Here is a 19912-nt window from a genome sequence, read left to right as displayed (position 1 = left end):
TTTTTTATTAATTTTCCATATTTATTTATATCTTATCAGGTAAAAAACTGCACTGAATTCAGATTCCATTTCTTAGTCCCTAAGGTGCAGATTTTTCTTGTAGCACATTTTTTTACAGTCAGATATATGTTTATAGTGAGATGGAGGGCTGGATTAAGCTATGCAGAATTGTCCAAGAGGTGCACAGAGAGATACAGAAATGCATCATTGTGAGTCCCACTGTTTTCAGCAGAGCCCTGCCTCAGTTTTCCATAATGCCCCTTTGATCTACAGTGGAGACAAGCTTTGTTCCCTGATTGTCTTCGCTGTATCCATCTGTACATTGGGTTTCACCTTAGAGTTATCTGAGAGGAAACAGGGGTTGTCTTTTCAGTCTAGGTTTTTAAAAAGTTTTCTAGTTCATATCTAATGGTTCCTAAATATTAGGAAATAATTGATAGTGATGATGAATGTGTCAGTAGGAGTGTAAGCATCAGCTTCATTTACATAAAACCAATGAGTCTAAACCAAATTATTTACTATATAATATACTTTATTGCAGATCAGTGTATTGAATGAGGTAAGACTAGTGTGAAAAAGAAATTATGCAGTTGGTCTAATTAAAAAACTGCATCACAGTGAGTACTTAAAAGCTTTTCTGCATAGCTAACTGTCTAGAAGAGGTATTACAGCTAATAAGCAGGAGAGAGAGAAATGTACGAAGAGCAGAAGAATTTTAATTTCACTGCTAAAATTTCAAAGAAGCTGTAATTTAGAATCATCTAAAGCCTTTAACAGATTCAACAGAGAGCAAGGCACCCACAGGGTAGAAAGTCACCTGAGCCATCCTTTACCTCGTCTATGAGCTTTGTGCTATGTCATTCGCTGAGGAGCGTCATCACTGTCATGTTAGTGTCTGTCTGTTCTTAATTCTACACCTTCGTGAATAAGTTCAGATTAAATGGTATCTTAAAACTGACCTTAGCAAATCCTTTGAGGACAGTGGACTACAATAGTGCTGACAGTATTGCTAGCCACAAGGCACTGATGAAGAGGGATGCAGGCTACGAGTTTGTGATAGCCCAACTCATCATCAAGTTCACAGTGATTCAGTAAAACCTCTGCTACTGTCCTGCGTTCTGCTGAATGCTGCTTTGTTTGTGCCACTTAACTCTTGGTAGTAATCCATATTTTGCTTTTTAAGTTCAAATATGTGACTAAGATGGAGAAAAAACGCACCAGATATTTTAAGCCCTCTATACTCAAGTACGTTGCATATTCTAGGCGATGTGTTTGAACAAGTTAGGTAGTCCTGAGCTGTGAAAAAGGGTAGAAAATGGGGCATAGTGCTAGAAAGGCAGATATAGTCCATTTAGTATGCAGAGCAGGCACTGTTAGGAACATACTTTCAAAGGAAAGCACAACCATGCATCAATCCAACTAAAAAAAAAATTGCCACCTTATGTATGCCAAAGTGGTTGTGTTTTCTTTTCTTTGAAAACTTGGCATTCATTGTGTTCAAACAACTTTGAGCTCACTGCAGTATAAAGAACTGCCTGCTTAGCATGGATGAGGGCTTTCTGTGAGCTAAGCAAAAGAGGCCAGATTAAAATCCTGGTACCTAATTTTAATGAAGGCAACTGCAAGATTAGAGTCCACCAAACCAGTCCTTAGTGCTTGTCTTTAGTAAAGGAAATGAGGGAGACTCTCTGTAAAGTACATCTCAGTAAGCAAATGTGAATCAAAGTCATATTATACCAAAGAGTGTGATTAATTTATCGAAGTGAACGGCTACACATAGGGCATTGCATTGCTAAAACTATTTGAAAAACAGCAAATTAGTTTTAGGGAAACTATTTGAAATGAAAAAACTTCCCAGGTGTGCTAGGCTGTCGATACGCACATTTGTTAAGTACTTTGAAGTCTGTGTATCTGGAGTGGCCAGGCAAATGGAAAAAAAAAAACGGGTAAAAAATGAGTGCCTGCTGTTAAAAAGGCAGATGATGAAATGTTGAAATGTATAAACCCAAAACCAAAATTTGATTTTCAGAAATGATCAGTGTATTTCATGTTTTGTTCTGATAGTTGCCACAGTAAGCTGGCATTTGCAGTTTCCAGTTTACTTAGCTAATTCTTTGTAAAATTGCTATGGGATGTTTCAAGTTATGCTAGTTTGCCTGACCTAAAAGAACACCTCTTTTCACAAGTCTAGACAGAAGAAAGAATGGACTCAATGGTGCCTTGCTGGCTGTATACCCACAGTTAGCGTAACACTGCCTTAAGAGTTTCAGACTTTATTTAAATGGAAAAAAGCTGCACTTCCACTCCTGGCAGCAAACCAAAACATCTTCTACAGTTTCTGTGACCACCAATGGCTTATTCATGTATCTCAGTAGAGAGCTGAGGAAGTGGAGCAGTCTGACCGAGATAGCAGGTGTCAGTTCTAGATTTACAAGCATGGCTATCAGGCATTTTAGATGCAGCACCTTCTCTGAATTGGATCATTTTTGCATGAGTTGAGGTAAAATTAATGCAGGTAATACAAATCACGATGTGTCTCATCAATAGCTGCACGGAAAGCTGAAATGGGAGAGCCTTTTTGGAGCTATATAGTCTGGCTTGTGAAACATCCAATGAAATGCCCAGTAATGTATGTTTGATAATGCAGCTTATGAGTTTGTGGACCTTCAGCCACAGAAAGTGTTGGACCCAACAACCAGATGTTTATTTTACTAATTTTTGTCAGTCTCCTGCCAATCTCTCAACTGAAACCAAATATGAAAGCCAAGGCACCCCTGCAACCTCATCATCACTGAGAAGCCCTGTTGTCTCTTGGAAGGGATAGCATAGCACCTAATTTCTGCAGAGGCTCCAGCCTAGTCGCAGTTTGGTGCTTCCTTGTGTCCCACACTGAGACCCATAACCGTCAAGCATATGGGGGTTATAAAGTTTGTCCTGTGAGCCTTCTAAGTTTCTTATTAGAAATTTTAGGGGATCATGTGTCAGAGGTGCCTAAATCCAGGAAACAAAGTCTGATCCCTTCACAGAAATTGCAAGCAACTGGCTATGTTCAGCAGTCCAGGACCAAAAAATTTGGATAAATTATCTCATGCAAACAGGATCTCCAAAAATTACTTCTTTTTCTTTATTAAAAGACATATACACTGTCTTTCCTCAGGATTTTAGTCTCTGGCCCAAACGGCTATGCGAGAATGCATGGAGATGAAATATGTGTATCACACATATTAGAAGATATGAGCATAGGGCTTGTTGGTAACCAGTAATTTAATCTACCTGGAGAGTGCCATGCTGGGGAAAGCATGATTAGATTCAAAGGTGCTTATGGTTTAATGATCATATTAAATGCCAGTAACCTTCTGCCCTGCTGTGTTTTTATGCCACTTTTACTATCAATGATGTTTTAAAAATATAGTAATAATAATAATAATAACAAACTGGCAGATGGTGTACTGATCAGTTTCCGGAGCTGGACAAATGGTTTGAATTAATCATAAAGTTGAAATTATGACTAGAAGCGCTTTACAACATACTCAGGGGCACACCAAGGATGGTGACCAACAGGATCAGAATTATTTGCCTGAGCAGATTAGAAGTGCTGGTCATTGTTATGGGGGCAGTTGCAGTCTGGATGATTTGAGAACTGCCAGCAGCCCTAGTCCCCCATCAAGGCAGGCCTTTCAGCAACAGGGATGATCCTCAGCAGCTGGCACCTCAAGTACAAGCTCTTTTGCTTGGCATTCTCTGTTTCACAATGACACTATGCAGCACAGCAGCCTTGCAATATTTGGACACGAATGCTTTTTGTCAGCTCCATCTGGCTTGTGGTGTTTACATAAAGCTCAAGGAGTAGGAGAGTCCCTTTGGAATAAAGCTTACTGTTTTATTGCTCTTTAAAATGCCCGAAAGCAGTGCAAAATCTCTGGAGTGAAGACCCTGCACCACCACAAAATACTTGTGGGATCCCTGGGCAGCTGCCAAAAGTCCTAGTTATTTGTAGGAGGCAATTGAGAATATTGCTGAAGTGCTAGCCTTCAAAAATGCATCAGAAGCATTTTTACATCCATCCCACAGCTATTGCTAAACTCCCCATGTATGGATGTTCATATGATCCTATTTGCAAGCTGCCCCGGCTCAGCTGAGGGACTGTTGGCTTTCTGTTGTTGAAGAGAGGAGTTGGCACTAGGAGGCCTGACTTCTTCAAAGTACACTCTGCAAAACACTCCTTCTTATGAGTTTCACACTCAGTCTCTGTTCGCTATGAACTTATTCAGATGAGTAACGTTTAAGCATTGAGAAATACCCTGAAGCATCTACGTATAAATCTAGTTTGATGGGTGGATGGATGGATGGATGGATGGCAGGCACATCTCAAAATCAATGCACAAATACTATCAGTTGGAACAGTGTACATCAGAATATTTTCCAAATAGTCATTGAGAGGGGAAGGAAAAGCACTGGAGTATACTGAAGGATTTTCCTTCTCTTCATTTTTCCTTAGGACATTAATTTATTAAAGTAGAAGCTTCTAGTATCCAAGCAAGGAGGCTTTTTTTTTTTTTTAACTGAAAGGCAGAGCCAACAAGAACTGAAAGAAACACTTCTTTATTTATGTTTATGGAAGTCTGCATAAGAAGATGGACAGCAATACAAATGTTGTGGCTGAAATTAAATACGGTTCTGATTGACCAGGAAAAGTCCCTAGCTCTCCACACTTAGTTCCAGTGCTGTACAAGCTCCCAGATGAATTGTCACTACTGGAAGGGGACGGTTGCACTACTTTGATGAATTTGCTATGTCCAGCATTGGAGCAAGGCTGTAGTTTGTATTGGCAGGTCTGGTGGCCCTTTGACTGTATTTTTATTATTGTCTCCTCCCCTCTAAAACAGCCTCTATCATTATAGAATGCAACAGCAAAAACATGTCATTCCTCAGATGAATAAATATAAGTTGTGTTGAAATGCTACTGCTTTGTTTTAATAAGGCATTGATCAGCAGGGTAAAGACCTTAACTTATCTGATGTCTTTACGTTGTTCTGCTTTTCTTTTCCATTTTAAAATGCATTTATTATGTTAAAAACAAACTAAGAAGGAATACCTTAGAGAGCAATACTTTGAGAAGGAAAGCTGCCACATGTAAAAAAGCATGTAAAAAACAAGAACTAAAGGGCAAAATGAAATGTTTTAAGCCATACAGACAGCAGAAGCTGAAAATATTGCCGTCCTTTTTCATCACTATTTTAGAGTTTTCAGATCAAAAGAGAAAAAGATCATATGTTATGCATTGTATAATTCAGCTTTAAGTTCAATGCACATTCCTTTGGAAGCTGTGCTCAGACTGGGTGAAATTTTGGAGCATTACCTGATAAGCTGCAATAGTCGTGTTTTGTAAAAAAAAAACTCAACAAAAAATACTCAGTTATGAGAACAGCTAGGAACAGGAGTCCTCAAATTATGTCTGTATACCTGCAAGCTTGCTAGAAGATTCATAGATATTGAGACTGAAAAGGACCTTAATATCTAGTCTGAACTGCTGTAATTACTGCCAACAAAACTGCACTCCTTCTACACTCACTGCCATACGTAATTTGCAGAAAGGTGGACAGTTTTGATTTAAACAGATGAAGGCTGAGGAAAGCAGTCCTAACCAGTCTCCCAGCATCTCCTTCAGTATTTCATCCGTGATTAATCATGTCTACTGAATTTTTAAAAAAGCATTTTAATAAAGATGTGTATTTCAACAAACTGCAGGTGTTTGAGATAGCAGGCCTTGTTTTTCTTTCTTGTGCAGTTCTTGATTAGTACAGCGCTGTCCTGTTTTACCAGCCAGAGACTTGAGTACTTCTGCTGTTGCCACGTGAAGCCACCCAACGTCCAGCCCTTGAGCGCCTCTTACTGACACCTGCCTTTTGTCTCCCTTCACAGAAAATCCTGACCATGATCCCAACTGAGGAGGAGAAGCAAAAGATCCAGGAGGCGCAACTGGCAAACCCCGATGTCCCCCTGGGTAGCGCTGAGCAGTTCCTTCTCACCCTTTCCTCCATCAGCGAACTCTCTGCCAGGCTTCAGCTCTGGGCTTTCAAGATGGACTATGAGATACTGGAAAAGGTGCGGGGAAAGCAGGGAGGCAGGGGTGGAGACTCTTCCAAGGCTTTGCTTAGTCTTTTCCTGACCTTGCTATTATATGAGCATATATTTTGAGGAAATGCTAAATGGGTCACTTTTGTTTCAGTGGCCAACCAGGAAACAGCTAAAATGATCCTTCATAATCTGTTCCTTTTATAAAAGAAAATTAGAGATTATGTCTTCCTTCCTTTAATTAGGCAGCAATGATATTGGAACAAAGAAGAGAGCTAAATCCTTACTATATCTTTTCCAGATGTTGTTATTCAGGAAATTCTTACTTCAGATCAGTAAGAATTTTTCTTTGAGGACTGAGGACTATGGTATTTAGCCTTACATCGTAAAATGAGAGTATTGATCCTACATCCATTTGAACTAAGGAAAACACCATCCATTAAAGTTATTTCTGTTTATAACTCTCTTTCAAAGTTATAAACAAAAGATAAGGCATCCTTCAGGGGTGCTCTTTTCAATTCAGTCACACACAGTTGTTCACCTTCTTCATGGATAGCATTTGTTTAGAGAACACTATAATTGGCTTGTCTGTTGTGAATGATGGATCTTGACAAAAATTTCAAAATGGCAGTGTATAATTTCAATGTATAGGTGAAACAACGAAACCGCGCAGGCAATTTCAGCTACTTGCTGACTTTCACAAGCTCTTTCAGGAATCTCAGCATGGGAACCTTCTTCTGGCTGCACTTCTGGTATACACTCCATTCATTACTTTTCAGGCAGCTCTTTCCTGTATATATTATATTAATTTTGTATGTGTATCTGTGCACATATTTGTATATTAAAAAATCAGTATCACTTTGTGCAATATGGATTATGAGAAATTGGGCATGCTTCTGGAATGTCTTATGGTCATTTAACAAGTTATACAATGGTGGATTAATTTGCAGATGATACTGTCAAGATTACTAAAGCTCTGCTTAATTTTCTTAGATTTTAAGAAATACATTCACACTAATATTCAGGTATTTTTAATTGTAGCTTCTTATTCTTAGACATTTATATTTCTGACTTGTAAAACGTAAAATACTTGTATCTGGCCTGAATGCTTTTTTTGCCAGTCCTTTCCTTTGGTACAGCTATTTTTTCTGCTTTGAAGTGACCTCAAGTCTAAATTCCCCCTTTCATGTGAGCGGAGTTAGTTACAGCTGTCACAATCATCTTCAAATTGATTAACAGATTAACAGCTATGTCTATACCTAGAATTTCTAACTTCCTCTCAATCAAAAAATAACATTTGAAGCATTGCTAAAAGCTTAAGAAATTCTGATAGTTTTCCTGTTGCTGATTCTATAAGGTTTATACCACTAAGTTAATGAATGGCCAGATGAAATACATGTAGAATTGATGCTAGTGTGAAAAGTCTGAAATGCCTAAATTACTCAAAGAAGTGATAGATTGAATGAAGACAGGACCAAGACTTTTATCCTTGTTGAAAGGTGATAACTATGATAAAATAAAAGCAGCATGTGATAAGCAGCCTAGAAGAGAAGAACAGATATGACTGCTAGTTGGGTGAAGAGGAAGATATGGCATCAGACATCAGATGTACAAGAGTGAGCGAGCAGTTGAGTCTCTACAATAACAAAAAGGTTAAAGTCAGAGTTTAAGTTCCAGATAACAAATAACCATAAGCCTTATTTAGACTGAGGTAAGATACCATGCACATATCCTATTGAAAAATGAAGCAGTTTGCACTAGTGATGATGATATTCAGAGTTGTATAACCTGCTAACATTACTTTGTTCTTGAAACTATGTTTCTGTAGAAGATCCATCTGCAAATGGGCAAACCCTTCCTGAAACTTAAGTGCCAGGTCACTTACCTCCACAATTTTTGTCCATGTTTTGTCCAGAATTAGCTTGATTTTATTTTTAGTTTATGTATTTTAAAATAAGGAAAATTAGTAACAGTTCAGAATACACTCATATTATTTATCAAGTGATACATTTTTTTGTCGGAAGTGAATGAACCTTCCTATTATTTCCATGATGCTGTCCACAATATCAATAGTTCCAAATGTGAGTTGTTGACAAGAACCTAGGGTTCTCATTCATGAGCCTAATTTGCTCATCAACTCAGAATATGGTTTTGCCTAAGCACGTCTTATCTCCATCTCTGACACCATGGAAGAAAAAGACATGAAGTTCATCAAGAAAAAGTTTAAGTGAGTTATTGTTTATGTTTGTAGAAAAGTTTTTCAGGCATAATGAAGTCATCTTTCTTGGGCTGAATTTAATTAACGAAAGCCAGTTTGAGTACCTTGGTAGGGAGCAGCCTCAGACTGTGAGGGGCTGAAATGAATGAATGAGAAGTTATTCTTTGCCCTTTACAGGCATTTATGGCACAGTTACAGCTTTCACTGTAAGCTATGGAGCATGCACCAATGCATTGGTTTAGATATTCAAATATACGTATGTGAAAATGAAAAAGGAAAAACCTTTCCAAATGGTGTGTTTGATAATGCATACATGCTTTGAAATGTTAACATGTATCTAAGGTACTGTATGCCTACTGAAAGTCATCAGTGGAACAATAATTTTTCTTACTTTTCTTTTGGGTAATACATTTTAAAGGTATAGACAAAAAGAGGCATAGTTTCAACTTTAAATTAATCTTCATTTTCAAGCTCTTGATCGCTCTGAAAAATCATACTGTGTGACTGTTAGTTCTTTGTATTGAACTGTTGATGAGGAAGATAATGTCAAATTTCATTATTTCAAAGGGAATGTAAAGGTCTTAGCGAAAGGAGTAAAATCTTTAGTTTTCCTAAGTCAGGTGTTTTCTTTCTTAAAGTCACTGTGGGCAAATATATCATTAATGCTGACTACTTTGGAGGATCATAAAGTAATATAAGCAAGTAGAGGAATGAGAAAAGTAGAACTAGTAAAGTGCTTGCTTCCATTTTTGTAAGTTTTACCATATGATCCTGATACTTTCTGTGATTTAAAACGGTGTTGGACCAACTGCAAGTTGGTCTTGATTAAGTGTATGCAAACATGGCAAATGACATTTACATCTTCTCCAAGTTCCCATCCCAACCAAGTTTTTACTTCTCCCAGAAAAGCATGTGCATTAGCTTGTATAAGTGCAGTAAACTGAAGTTGTATACCAGTACCAATATATCAGGTTGGTATCACAGCATATGCCAGAGCAGCTGTACCGAATGTGTGTGCTGTGTCCTCCCTGTCCCAGAACCATCGGATTCATTGCTTATAATTGGTTGAGTTCATTTGTGCCTGTGCATCAAACATTCATCTGGCATTATCAAATGTTGCACAGCCAGAATTTTGGGACAAATTCTCAAGTTTCATTCAAGCATAATTTCTAGGTGAAAAATACAAACATGGTAAGTAAGAAAATGTGGTAGCTAAGGATATAGAACCATAGAATCATGGAATCATAGAATAACCAGGTTGGAAGAGACCCACCGGATCATCGAGTCCAACCATTCCTATCAAACACTAAACCATGCCCCTTAGCACCTTGTCCACTCGTGCCTTAAACACCTCCAGGGAAGCTGAATCAACCACCTCCCTGGGCAGCCTCTGCCAGTGCCCAACGACCCTTTCTGTGAAAAATTTTTTCCTAATGTCCAGCCTAAACCACCCCTGGTGGAGCTTGAGGCCATTCCCTCTTGTCCTGTCCCCCGTCACTTGGGAGAAGAGGCCAGCACCCTCCTCTCTACAACCTCCTTTCAGGTAGTTATAGAGAGCAATGAGGTCTCCCCTCAGCCTCCTCCGAGGTAGCTCTGCATTATATATCTGCCCTCTTTAGGTAGATGGTGAGTTTTATGAGGAGCAGAGATGGGGGTTTTGTCTTTTAATATTTTTTTTTTAATTCTAACGTAAAAACCAAAGAGTAATTATAAATGTGCACTATGTGCAAGAAAGTCTAAGCTTGGAGAATTTGCATGTATATAGCTAAATGAAGTACTACGGCATGTCTTGCTTGGAACCCTTTATGGTGCCTTTTTATCCACCTTCAGAATGTTTTGAATTAACCTTTTAGGAATTACTTTTAAACAGGTTACAAATTGATGCAAGTGAAATAGTTCAAAAGCCAGTGTTTGCAGCATGTACAGAGCAGTTTGATTCATCCCCATAATGCTACCAGAGAAACTAAATCAACCCTGACTTGTAAAGCATTTTAAAGAATTCTGTGCAGCAGTTTATTGATTTTTTTAGTTTTACTTGGTAAAAGTCTTGGATTATTTAGCATCTCTCTTCTGATGTATAAATTACTTTGCTCATCATGCCATCTCTTAATCTGTCTCGAATTTGACATATTCTCCTCTTTTCAAGAGATAAATTGTTCTTTAGTGACCAGAAATGTATGCTTCCTTCATCCTTGCGCCCTTATTTATGGCAAAATATCAGTACAGTTATTGAACAACCCATTGTATTTCCCCAAGAAAGTGAAATTCTCAGTTATTTTGCCTTTTGGTCTAAAATAACAACTTGATTTTGGTTTCTTTGCTCATAAAGTGTAATAATATGGGAAAAGAATCTGTTCATGGATGCTTAGGATGGCACTTGGAGATAGAAACAATGTGAACTGTTATTGCACATACAAAATAAATAACCCTGGGCCTCACACAAAGACACAGGAATAAGCTCCATCAACTTAATTACTCTCGCTCTCTTCCTTTGAACTCTCTGGCATAGTTCACTTCCCGAGGTAATGGAACGGAATTTATGTTTTTAAGTCTTATCGGTTTACATACCTATACTCAGATAACACATGTGGATGGAAGATGCATTAAGTTAAATGATTAAAATGAGAACACTTGTAAAGCTTGGTGTTTACAGTGGGGTTTTTTCAGTCTTAAAGTCACACAAGCACAAAACTATATCTAAAACTCAGAGGTGGCCATCATTTGAAGAAAGCTTTAGGGTCAGGCTACAAATGTCAAGTCAGCCAGGGTTCTAGATGTTTTTGTTAGCTTTTCAAAGTTTAAAAAAATAGTTCTAAGTAGCTTTTATCAGTTGGGGCAGAAGGATGTTCATGCATCTAAGTCAAATGCAGCAATCCCTTCTCTGATACTCTCTCTCCTGTTTGGAATCACAGAATAGTCCCCAGGACAAGTAAGGCAGCTGCATACATAAAGAAGCAACACTAGGAAAGTATTTTATGTATTTCTTTGCTGTCCTTGCATGTGATTTATTAGCTGGAACGTGGAAGAAAGCCAACACACATGGCCAGTTTACACTCTGCAAGACGCCAGTTCAGGAACTTTTTGCAGTAATTAGTCTAAACCATAAAATTAAAAGCTAGAAGCAGTTATAGCAACTGTGGCCTTCACTTTCTTGTTTCTGTTCTCATGGCAGGAAGTTGCAGAACCACTTCTAGACCTGAAGGAAGGAATGGACCAACTGGAGCACAATAAAACTTTGGGATTTATCCTTTCTACTCTGCTAGCCATTGGGAACTTTCTGAATGGAACCAATGTAAGCCTGATGTCCCGGCATTTCCCCCACAGCTTTTCCTAAAAAAAAACCAACCCAGAAATCAAAGCCGTTAGGACAGCTGCAACCCTGTATTTGTTTTGTATTGGAAATATTATTTAGAAAACAGAATATATGTTTTCTTTTTATTCCATGTTAAGGGCTGCCTTTTCCCGCTTTCAGCATAACCTAATGGAAATATAGTTAGATATTCTTCTGCTGTATCTCCCTTAAGTTTAGTGTTGATGCTGCCCATTCATAGAATCTTAGAATCACAGAATGGTTTGTGTTGGAAGGGACCTGAAAAGTCATCTAATTCCAACCCCTGGCCATGGGCAGGGACACCTCCCACTATTCCAGTGTCTCACTGCCCTCATTGTGAAGAATGTCTTCCTAATGGCTAGTCTAAATCTTTCCCTCTCCAATTTAAAGCCATTCCCCCTCATCCTATTACTACATGCCTTTGTAAAATGTCCTGCAAGGCTGCTATAAGGTCTCCTTGGAGCCTTCTCTCCTCCAAGCTGAACAACCCAAACTCTTTCAGCCTGTCCTTATGGCAGAGGTTCTCCAGCCCTCTGATTGTGTCTGTAGCCCTCTTCTGGACCTGTTACAACAGTTTCATGTCCTTCAAATACTGAGGATTCCAGAACTGTACACAATACTCCAGGTGGGGTCTCACAAGAGCAGAATAAAGGGGCAGAATCACCTCCCTTGACCCACTGGCCACACTTCTTTTGTTGCAGCCCAGGACATGGTTGGCCTTATGAGCTACAAGCACGCATTGCTAGCTCACATTGAGCTTGTCATCAATCAGCACCACCAAGTCCTTCTCCACTGGGCTCCTATCAATGATGTCGTCACCCATCCTGTACTGAAACTGTGCATTGCCCTGACCCAGGTGTAGGTCCTTGCACTGGGACCTGTTGAACCTCATGAAGTTCACACAGGCCCAGTTCTCAGGCTTGTCCAGGTCCCCTTATATGACATCCCACCCTTGTGGTGTGTTCAAATTGTGACAGTTGTGTCATGAGTCATTTCACTGCAGATAGACCTATATTTTAGGCCTATACTTCAGCAAGTTAACAATAAATAAAAGCTATATATTTCTTCTGTTGTAGGATTATTTGTCTTCTTTCACCTCTGCCCCAACTTGGTAATGTTTGTCTACTAATCTACATGAGAAGGAATACATATTTTATTTTTTAATTCTTGACTTTTTTCCCCCTTACAGGCCAAAGCTTTTGAGTTGAGCTACCTCGAGAAGGTTCCAGAAGTCAAGGACACGGTGCACAAGCAGTCCCTCCTGCACCACGTCTGCACTATGGTTGTGGAAAAGTTCCCAGACAGCACTGATCTTTATTCAGAGATTGGGGCCATCACTAGGTCAGCAAAGGTATGTCACGTGGGTAAATATATGTGTTTTTTAAAACCCTTTTTAATTTGAAATATTTAAGATTTTATTTTATTCTTCAATTTTGTACATCCCTGGTCGCAGCACTTTTTATGAATGTGGATTTGTTGTGTCATTCCCATTGAATTTCAAAGATTCCAGTACTCTCTTTTCTGAGTTTGTATCTGTCTGTCAGGTGGTTTCCTCATCAGTGCTCTGACAGGCAGCCCCATATGACAGTTTTTTTAATATATTCATTATTAATGTATATAACTATTAGGAACTGTTTCAGATTAAAACTTTATTTGACCAGCATCTTCAAATATATTTATTCTGTGGTTTGAGGGAATCTCTTTTTTAAGGCAGATGCTTCTCTGTTTACATTTTAAGAGTGTGAGATTTCTTGGGTGATGCTTAAAAACAGTACAGCAGATAATAGTATTATCTATCTAGTCTAATGTCTTGATTCACACAGTGGCCAATACCAGTGGCGTGAGAGAAGAGCACAGGAAGCTTTGAAGGAGGAGGAAGAACTCCTCAAGAAAAAAATTTATTTTATAAGCCATGATACACATTATATGCATTACATGGAGAAATTATTTCTTTTCCAAAAAACACCTTGTTTGGATATTTAGGATGGAGGGGTACGGACTCTATATAACACAATTTTTAAAAGAACTGCAAAAATCAAATCTTATTTTGGCTCCTTTTGTGGTTGTTCTGACAATGAATTCATAATCTAATTTTGCCTGCTGTTGAATTTGCCAGTTTCAGGATTTACTGTCTGAGTATATTGAACAGTCAAAACTTTTTTTATCTCTCTATTTCATAGAATAACTTAAGTTGGAAAGGACTCCTGAAGGTCACCTGGTTCATCAACCCTTTTAAGTACAAGACCAAATTAAACCGAGCTACTCAGATCCTTGTCCAAGTCTCCGTTCTTATAAATCTTTGTTTTTTAAGGCTATTTCTGCACTTTTTCTCCTTCTTACCTTTTAGAATGGGTTAAATCGTAGCAAACGCAGTATTCCAGGCTCTCCTGATAAATATTATGTGCATACTGTGTTTATCCGTTCTGCTCGTGCTATCATTTGTTAGATGTCCTAAGGTTTTCTTTGTGGATTGTGCTATCCTTTTGATACTAGTTGCCTTTGGGCAGTTCACAGGGACATCCAAGCAGTCTCCTGAGCTGACCGCACAATTCAGAACTCAAGCCAATGGACACAGGAGTCTGATACTGCCTGCAGTGTGTACTTCATTGCAGTCCACAATAATGACCATGATCTGCTAAAGCAGATTTACTGCTTATCTCTCAAACCCCTAATAATCTTAAATCAGAACTAATCTGAATAATTTCTTGCCATCTGTAGATTTTACCCTCTCAATGTGCTTCCTCATTTTCAGATGATTTTGAAATACAAAGTACAGTATGAACCTTGAGACACCTGCTGTTAACCCTGTCTTCAGATGAGAATCAATATGTATTTCTTCTTTTCTTTTTCTATCTTAACATCACCCTCATAGATGGCCTCCCATGAGGCTCTTGTAAAGATTTTCAGTCTGGTTTTCTTTACTTGCTTTTCTCTGTCCATTATTTTATAAACATATTCAGAGTCTAGTGATTGTTTTGACATATTTTATTTCCTGTTATTCATCCTTTCAGCCAGGTTACCTGGTATAGTAACAAAGCTTGGAGCCCTGAATAACTAGCTGCTTTTGTAAAGTTAGGTAAAACTTTTCCTATTCCCTGATTTTTTAAGTTACTAAGTGTAACGAAAGCATGCTTCTTTTAGCCAGTGGCTTAAATTCTTTTTTTTAATGGCTGTTAGAATTCTTGTCTTCTGCTTGTTTACTGCTTTGTAAGCTGTCATCTTCCTTCAATACATTTGTTTCTGCTAGGAAGTATTCAAACCTTGCTATTAGCTCACATCTATTAAAAAATAAAATAAAGAAAAATAAAGCAGGTACCAGAATAGGTTTCTCCCCAACACCCTCTGTGATGAAGTTGCATGAGAAAATGTCATCTTTCTTCCCTTCCCTAGCTTTTGTTTTCTTCAGTTTCTTTAATCCACAGTGATCCAGGACCTCCTGCATATTTCCTTTTTTTTTCTTGGATACCATAAAGGAATTTGTGGGTTTTGTTTTATATGCTTAAATATTTGCTCCTTGGATTCCATCTCTATTCTCCTTTCCTCTTGTACAGCCTATGTTTAGGCTCTGTTTTATTGCTATCACCAAGATTAGTTTCTCATGTTTGGAAGGTTTTAATTTTTTTTTCTTTGAGTGATTCTTCATCTCTTAACATTTAGATATATTGTTTTCTCATTTCCTGCTCCTTCTCTTTGTTAAGAAGTTATTTCACTTTTTTTTAGATTAGGACCAAGTTAATCACTAAAATGAAAATTACCATACAAGAGAAGAGTCCTTATTTTCCAAAATCCACAACAACATATATGCAGTACTCTCAAGTGAATCTTCTCTTTGCTTGTTTTAGAAAGTAGGAGATGGTTTAACCCAGTGCTGTCACTTCTAAAAAATTTTTAGGTCTAAGAGCACACAAAATTGAGCAGTCTTTCAGTCTGTGGTTTGCTGATCTAGTGGCCCTGCCCAAAGCGGATGAAATTCTGAAAAGGCCAGACAAAATCACATTAAAAGAAATTATAGCCTTGACCTTCCCCGTGACGCCCAAGGTCTCCCTCCTTGGGATGTTCCTGCATATGTTATACCACTGATGGATTACTGTAACAAGCCCTATTCCCACTTGATCTTAGCTGCCATAAATCAAAGAGTTAGGACGTGGAAGCCATCCAAGCTGCCCTCTTCAAGGGTATGTTCACAGACAAGGCGAAATCTTGGTTTAGGAACACTCACAGGAAAGGAGAACTAATATTTCACTGTGGATTAGGCTACATTTTGAGCTCCATTTTGTCTACAAACATCTTGCAGAAACCACAAAGGCTAAACAATTTCCATCCTGTGGATAAACAGAGATGCCCCTTCCCCTGAGATGCACATCATATGAGAATTTCCTGAACCTTAGTTTGTGGAAAAAAAAGCATAAAGAAAACAGCCTGCCTTACCAGAAAGGAGTTAGAAAGACCAGAAACAAAGTGGTGTAGTTATTGCAAAATTTGTGGCTTTTTGTTGAAGGACTGAAGACATAAATGGCAGGGAAAAAAAGCAGACACAAGTGAAAAAATTACAAAAAAAAAATTAGAATTCTAGATAAATAAAAGGATTTATAGTTGTATAAAAATATATATAAGATCATGCAGGGCCACTGATTGTTTAGTATCCTGTGATTAAAAGCACTTGCTTTTTTAACATATTTTAATTTGTTTTTTTTTTTCACTGAAGTTGAAGCAGAGCTGATATACCTAACACTGAAGCAGGCCCCCAGATTTCTGCAGCTAAAGTCAGTATTTTTCCTAGAAGTTTCCTTACCAGTACAGCAAGGAAGGATTGCATCAGCACTAGTATCTTCTCTGGTAGCGAATAAAAAATGTATTCTTATTAAAAATGTTTATCTCAACTCTCATTCCCATAAATATTCTTCCCCATGCATCTGAAAGCTGGCCATCCTGTAGAGTAAATTAGTAATTGTCCTGTTTTCCCCCTACTTACAAAATGCTGGACTTCCAACAGGTTTTTAATCCCTGCAGCAAGACACTTGAATTAGTTGTGGATACTAGACAGTGGAGAAGCAGGCAACTTTTAAAAGTAAGCAATAGGAAATGTTAACAATGCAAAGGAGAGGGCAAGGATTGCTGGTAGGGAAAGAACTTAGGATGAGACTAAGACATACACAGAAGTAAGCTTGCAGCTGCCCTCTGAGGGACTTGGCAGGGAGGCCAAGGAAGAGAGAGAGAAAAGAAAGTAAGGAAGATCATGCTGCCTCTTGTGCTGCTTCAGTAGGGATTCTTTTGTCTTGCTTGACAGGAGGTATTTGTGTGCAATCCTTCAACTATGCTTTCTGTACATTACTTCAAGCAAAAATAAATGGAAAAGGGGAATGAGGTATGCAAGGTTTCTTACAGTTCTATCATTCCTTGTGGTGCCAACTGCAAGGGCTGATGTAATTGCCTCAGTTCCTCTCACGGGCTGGTAAGAGCAAAGGGGAAGACAAAGCAGGTTAAGGCAGAGACTGCTGGTTCTGGGCAGACTGGGGCAAGAGGGAGGGAGCATCAGTGGCAAATGAGACTTCAAGGTTTTGTCTGAAAGAAAGCACATGAAGTTTAGCACATATGCCTGATAGCACTACGATGTTGTAACAATGTTCCAGACAAAGTGGCTGCAATTAGCGTTTCAGGTGCTGTAACACCAACTGAAGAGACCCACATCACCACTTAAATTGTATTGCTCCTCTTCGTCTCACATAGCAGGAACTGTCATACAGCATCTGCAAAAAGATCCTGTATTAATGTGTTTATTGTAGATTGTTTGAGGAACTAAAATGCAGTGGAGATGTGCGTAGATTCATCTGGTCATACCTCAGTAAGCACATCTGTCCTTTAATTTTTAATTAGTGGATTGATGCGGGTGTTTGCATTTCCAAAATTATTTTGGTAGGATGCCACCTCTTCCCCTAGAATTAGAAATGTCTGGACAGAACCTCCTTTATATTTCACTTGCTTTTAAGAGCTACCATCTACTTAGAATCTGTGACAGACAGTGTGCAAGTCAGAGTGATATTGGTCTTTGGATATTTCTTGTGACATTTGGTGTAGCAAGCCAGGATGGAAATACTGGAGGAGACAGAGTTTTGAACGTATGCCACAGAAGGTCACTGCACTTATATGACAGTGTATTTGCAAAGAGTGATTCTCAGAATTTCTTTTGATGTTGAACCAGCTCAGGAAGAGAGGATGATTTCGTGTTCCCTGCCAGAACACATCGCTATAATAATGCGAGAACAAACAATCTGATCCTAAATTGCAAACAGCTCAGACTAGGCTGTGGTCTGCTGCAGAAACTATCTTGAACTCTGAATAGAGGAAGATTTTGTCAGTGATTATGTATATCATTCTATGATGTGTGATAAAATATTTGTCACCTTATTGTGAATTTAAGGCAACATTCATCATTGTGAAAGCATCAGTCTTTTATTTAATGCACCTTGTGGGTAGGATAAACATGCACAGATCCAGGTCTTGCTTAGAAGATACCTGGATTTGATATGTTCACCACTAAAACAAGCTGTAGCCACAAACAATAAATGCCGTAACAATCAACAGAAAGCATATAAGGATACTGAAGCTACATAACAAATTATTCCCTGGCCTTCAGAATTAAACTTCGGATAATTTACAGTGAAAAGAAATGCTTTTTAAGCGGAAACATGAGCTTCACCAGTTTCCCTTCATTTATTTCTTTTGGGTTTTTTTACTTCAATCCAGTTGTGACATTTTTGACCCTGTTCAGGGGCTCAGTGTAAATACAGGAGGCAGGAAACGTGAGTGTAATCAGGTGCAGCATCTTTGATTTTAGGCAAGTTTTGAACTTGGAGTAGCAGTGGAGCTTAGCCCAGAGACTAGGGGAGATTTAGCTGGAAGGGGAAACATTTGTGTAAAGCACATTCCAACTGAGGGAATGCTGAATAAAAGTGACCTGTTATCTCATAGCAGCTACGGTTATTTTCTGTGCATGGCCATGCATACCTGGAAATGTAATTGCTGCCCTATGGAATATGAAGTGGAAGGCACTTCAGTTTTGAGCCAATGTGTTTAATTCCTGATGTCACCTCAAAGAAGCTCTTCCTCACTCTCCCAACAAATAATAGGAGTCAAATTCCTGTGTTGACATGAGATATTTATGGCCATACGGAGAAGTTATATCCCAATTCAAAGACCAGAAAGGCTCCCTAAGACATGTCCTGCCTGAATGACTGAGGCATGTTCTAGTATTTAATGAATTAGAAATTTCTAAGCTTGTATACAGAGCAGGTGATATTGGATATATTGGATACATATCTTGAAAAAAGTGGGTCTTTTAGAGGACCAATGTTCATGGAATTTGGATGGGCAGGGACGTAAATGCTGAGTCATTTGATGGTAGTGGTAGTTTTTGAGTGAGGTGAAAAACAGTGAGAGCATTTGGGCAGTAGGTGTATCATGTGATATTGAATTCTCAGACCAATAAAGTGAGAAAACAGGTACAATTCTACTTTGTGTTGTTGTTTATGGCATCAGTCATCTGTTACTATGGTAGCAAGCAATAAATAATGATATAAAGGGATTAAGATGAGTGTTGGTGTTTCTGTCATGTCATCGGAAGTTTTTATTCTTGATCTGAGTATCATTTGTGCACTAAATTGAAAAATACATTTTGCTGTTGTTGAGTTTTTTTTTTTTATGATTTTTTCAATTTGTCCATTAGTGACTTATGGTTAATGGTTTCCTGAATGAGGAATGACCCTCCTGAATGAGGCTGACCCTCCACAGCTTGTGTCGTGTAAACTAGTCCTTAAATCCTGTTTGGATAGTCTTTCTTTGGCTACTCCACTCTGATGCAACAGTGTGTACAAAGGCACTTCTTGGAAGACTGAACATGGGCCTAGCAAGAGATTTCATAGATAAATAGCAAGTAGTTCTGACTATTCTTCATCTAGCGCGGTTGTGAATGGAGAGGAACGTGGCAGGAGAAAGGAGGAACATATCAAATATATCCCAGGAGTATTTAGAAAGTTGCTTTTCCTAAATTGGTTTACAAATGCAAATAAACACTAGACAGAGCCTGAAAGAAAAGTTGTTTTTATTTTGCATAACAGCCTTAGACCGCTCATTATTTTGCCTGAGGAGGAAGAAAGGAGGATTTATTTTAAAAATTGTAGCAGAAATTAACACTAAGCAGGACTGGCAAGCTGTGTGTCTTTTGCCGATACATATAGTTAGTTGAGGAGGAAGAAGAAGAATGCATGTTTCCACTTTCTTCCTAAACCTGG

General features: G+C 38.5%; 1 protein-coding gene across 11 annotated transcripts in view; it reads left to right on the top strand.

Moving 5' to 3' along the window:
- FHOD3 (formin homology 2 domain containing 3) overlaps positions 1 to 19912 on the top strand; it is a 388584-nt gene that overhangs the window by 331427 nt on the left and 37245 nt on the right. For all 11 annotated transcript variants that reach the window (XM_069853399.1, XM_069853402.1, XM_069853398.1 and 8 more), the window contains 3 exons: positions 5923 to 6105; positions 11466 to 11585; positions 12814 to 12975. In XM_069853399.1, the coding sequence (XP_069709500.1) occupies positions 5923 to 6105; positions 11466 to 11585; positions 12814 to 12975 (465 nt within the window). The remainder of the gene's footprint in view (positions 1 to 5922; positions 6106 to 11465; positions 11586 to 12813; positions 12976 to 19912) is intronic.

This window comes from Phaenicophaeus curvirostris, chromosome 3 (genome assembly GCF_032191515.1).
Source record: "Phaenicophaeus curvirostris isolate KB17595 chromosome 3, BPBGC_Pcur_1.0, whole genome shotgun sequence".
Classification (NCBI taxonomy): domain Eukaryota; kingdom Metazoa; phylum Chordata; class Aves; order Cuculiformes; family Cuculidae; genus Phaenicophaeus; species Phaenicophaeus curvirostris.
The sequence above is the reverse complement of the archived record's forward strand: the minus strand, read 5'-3'. Positions and strand labels throughout refer to the sequence as shown.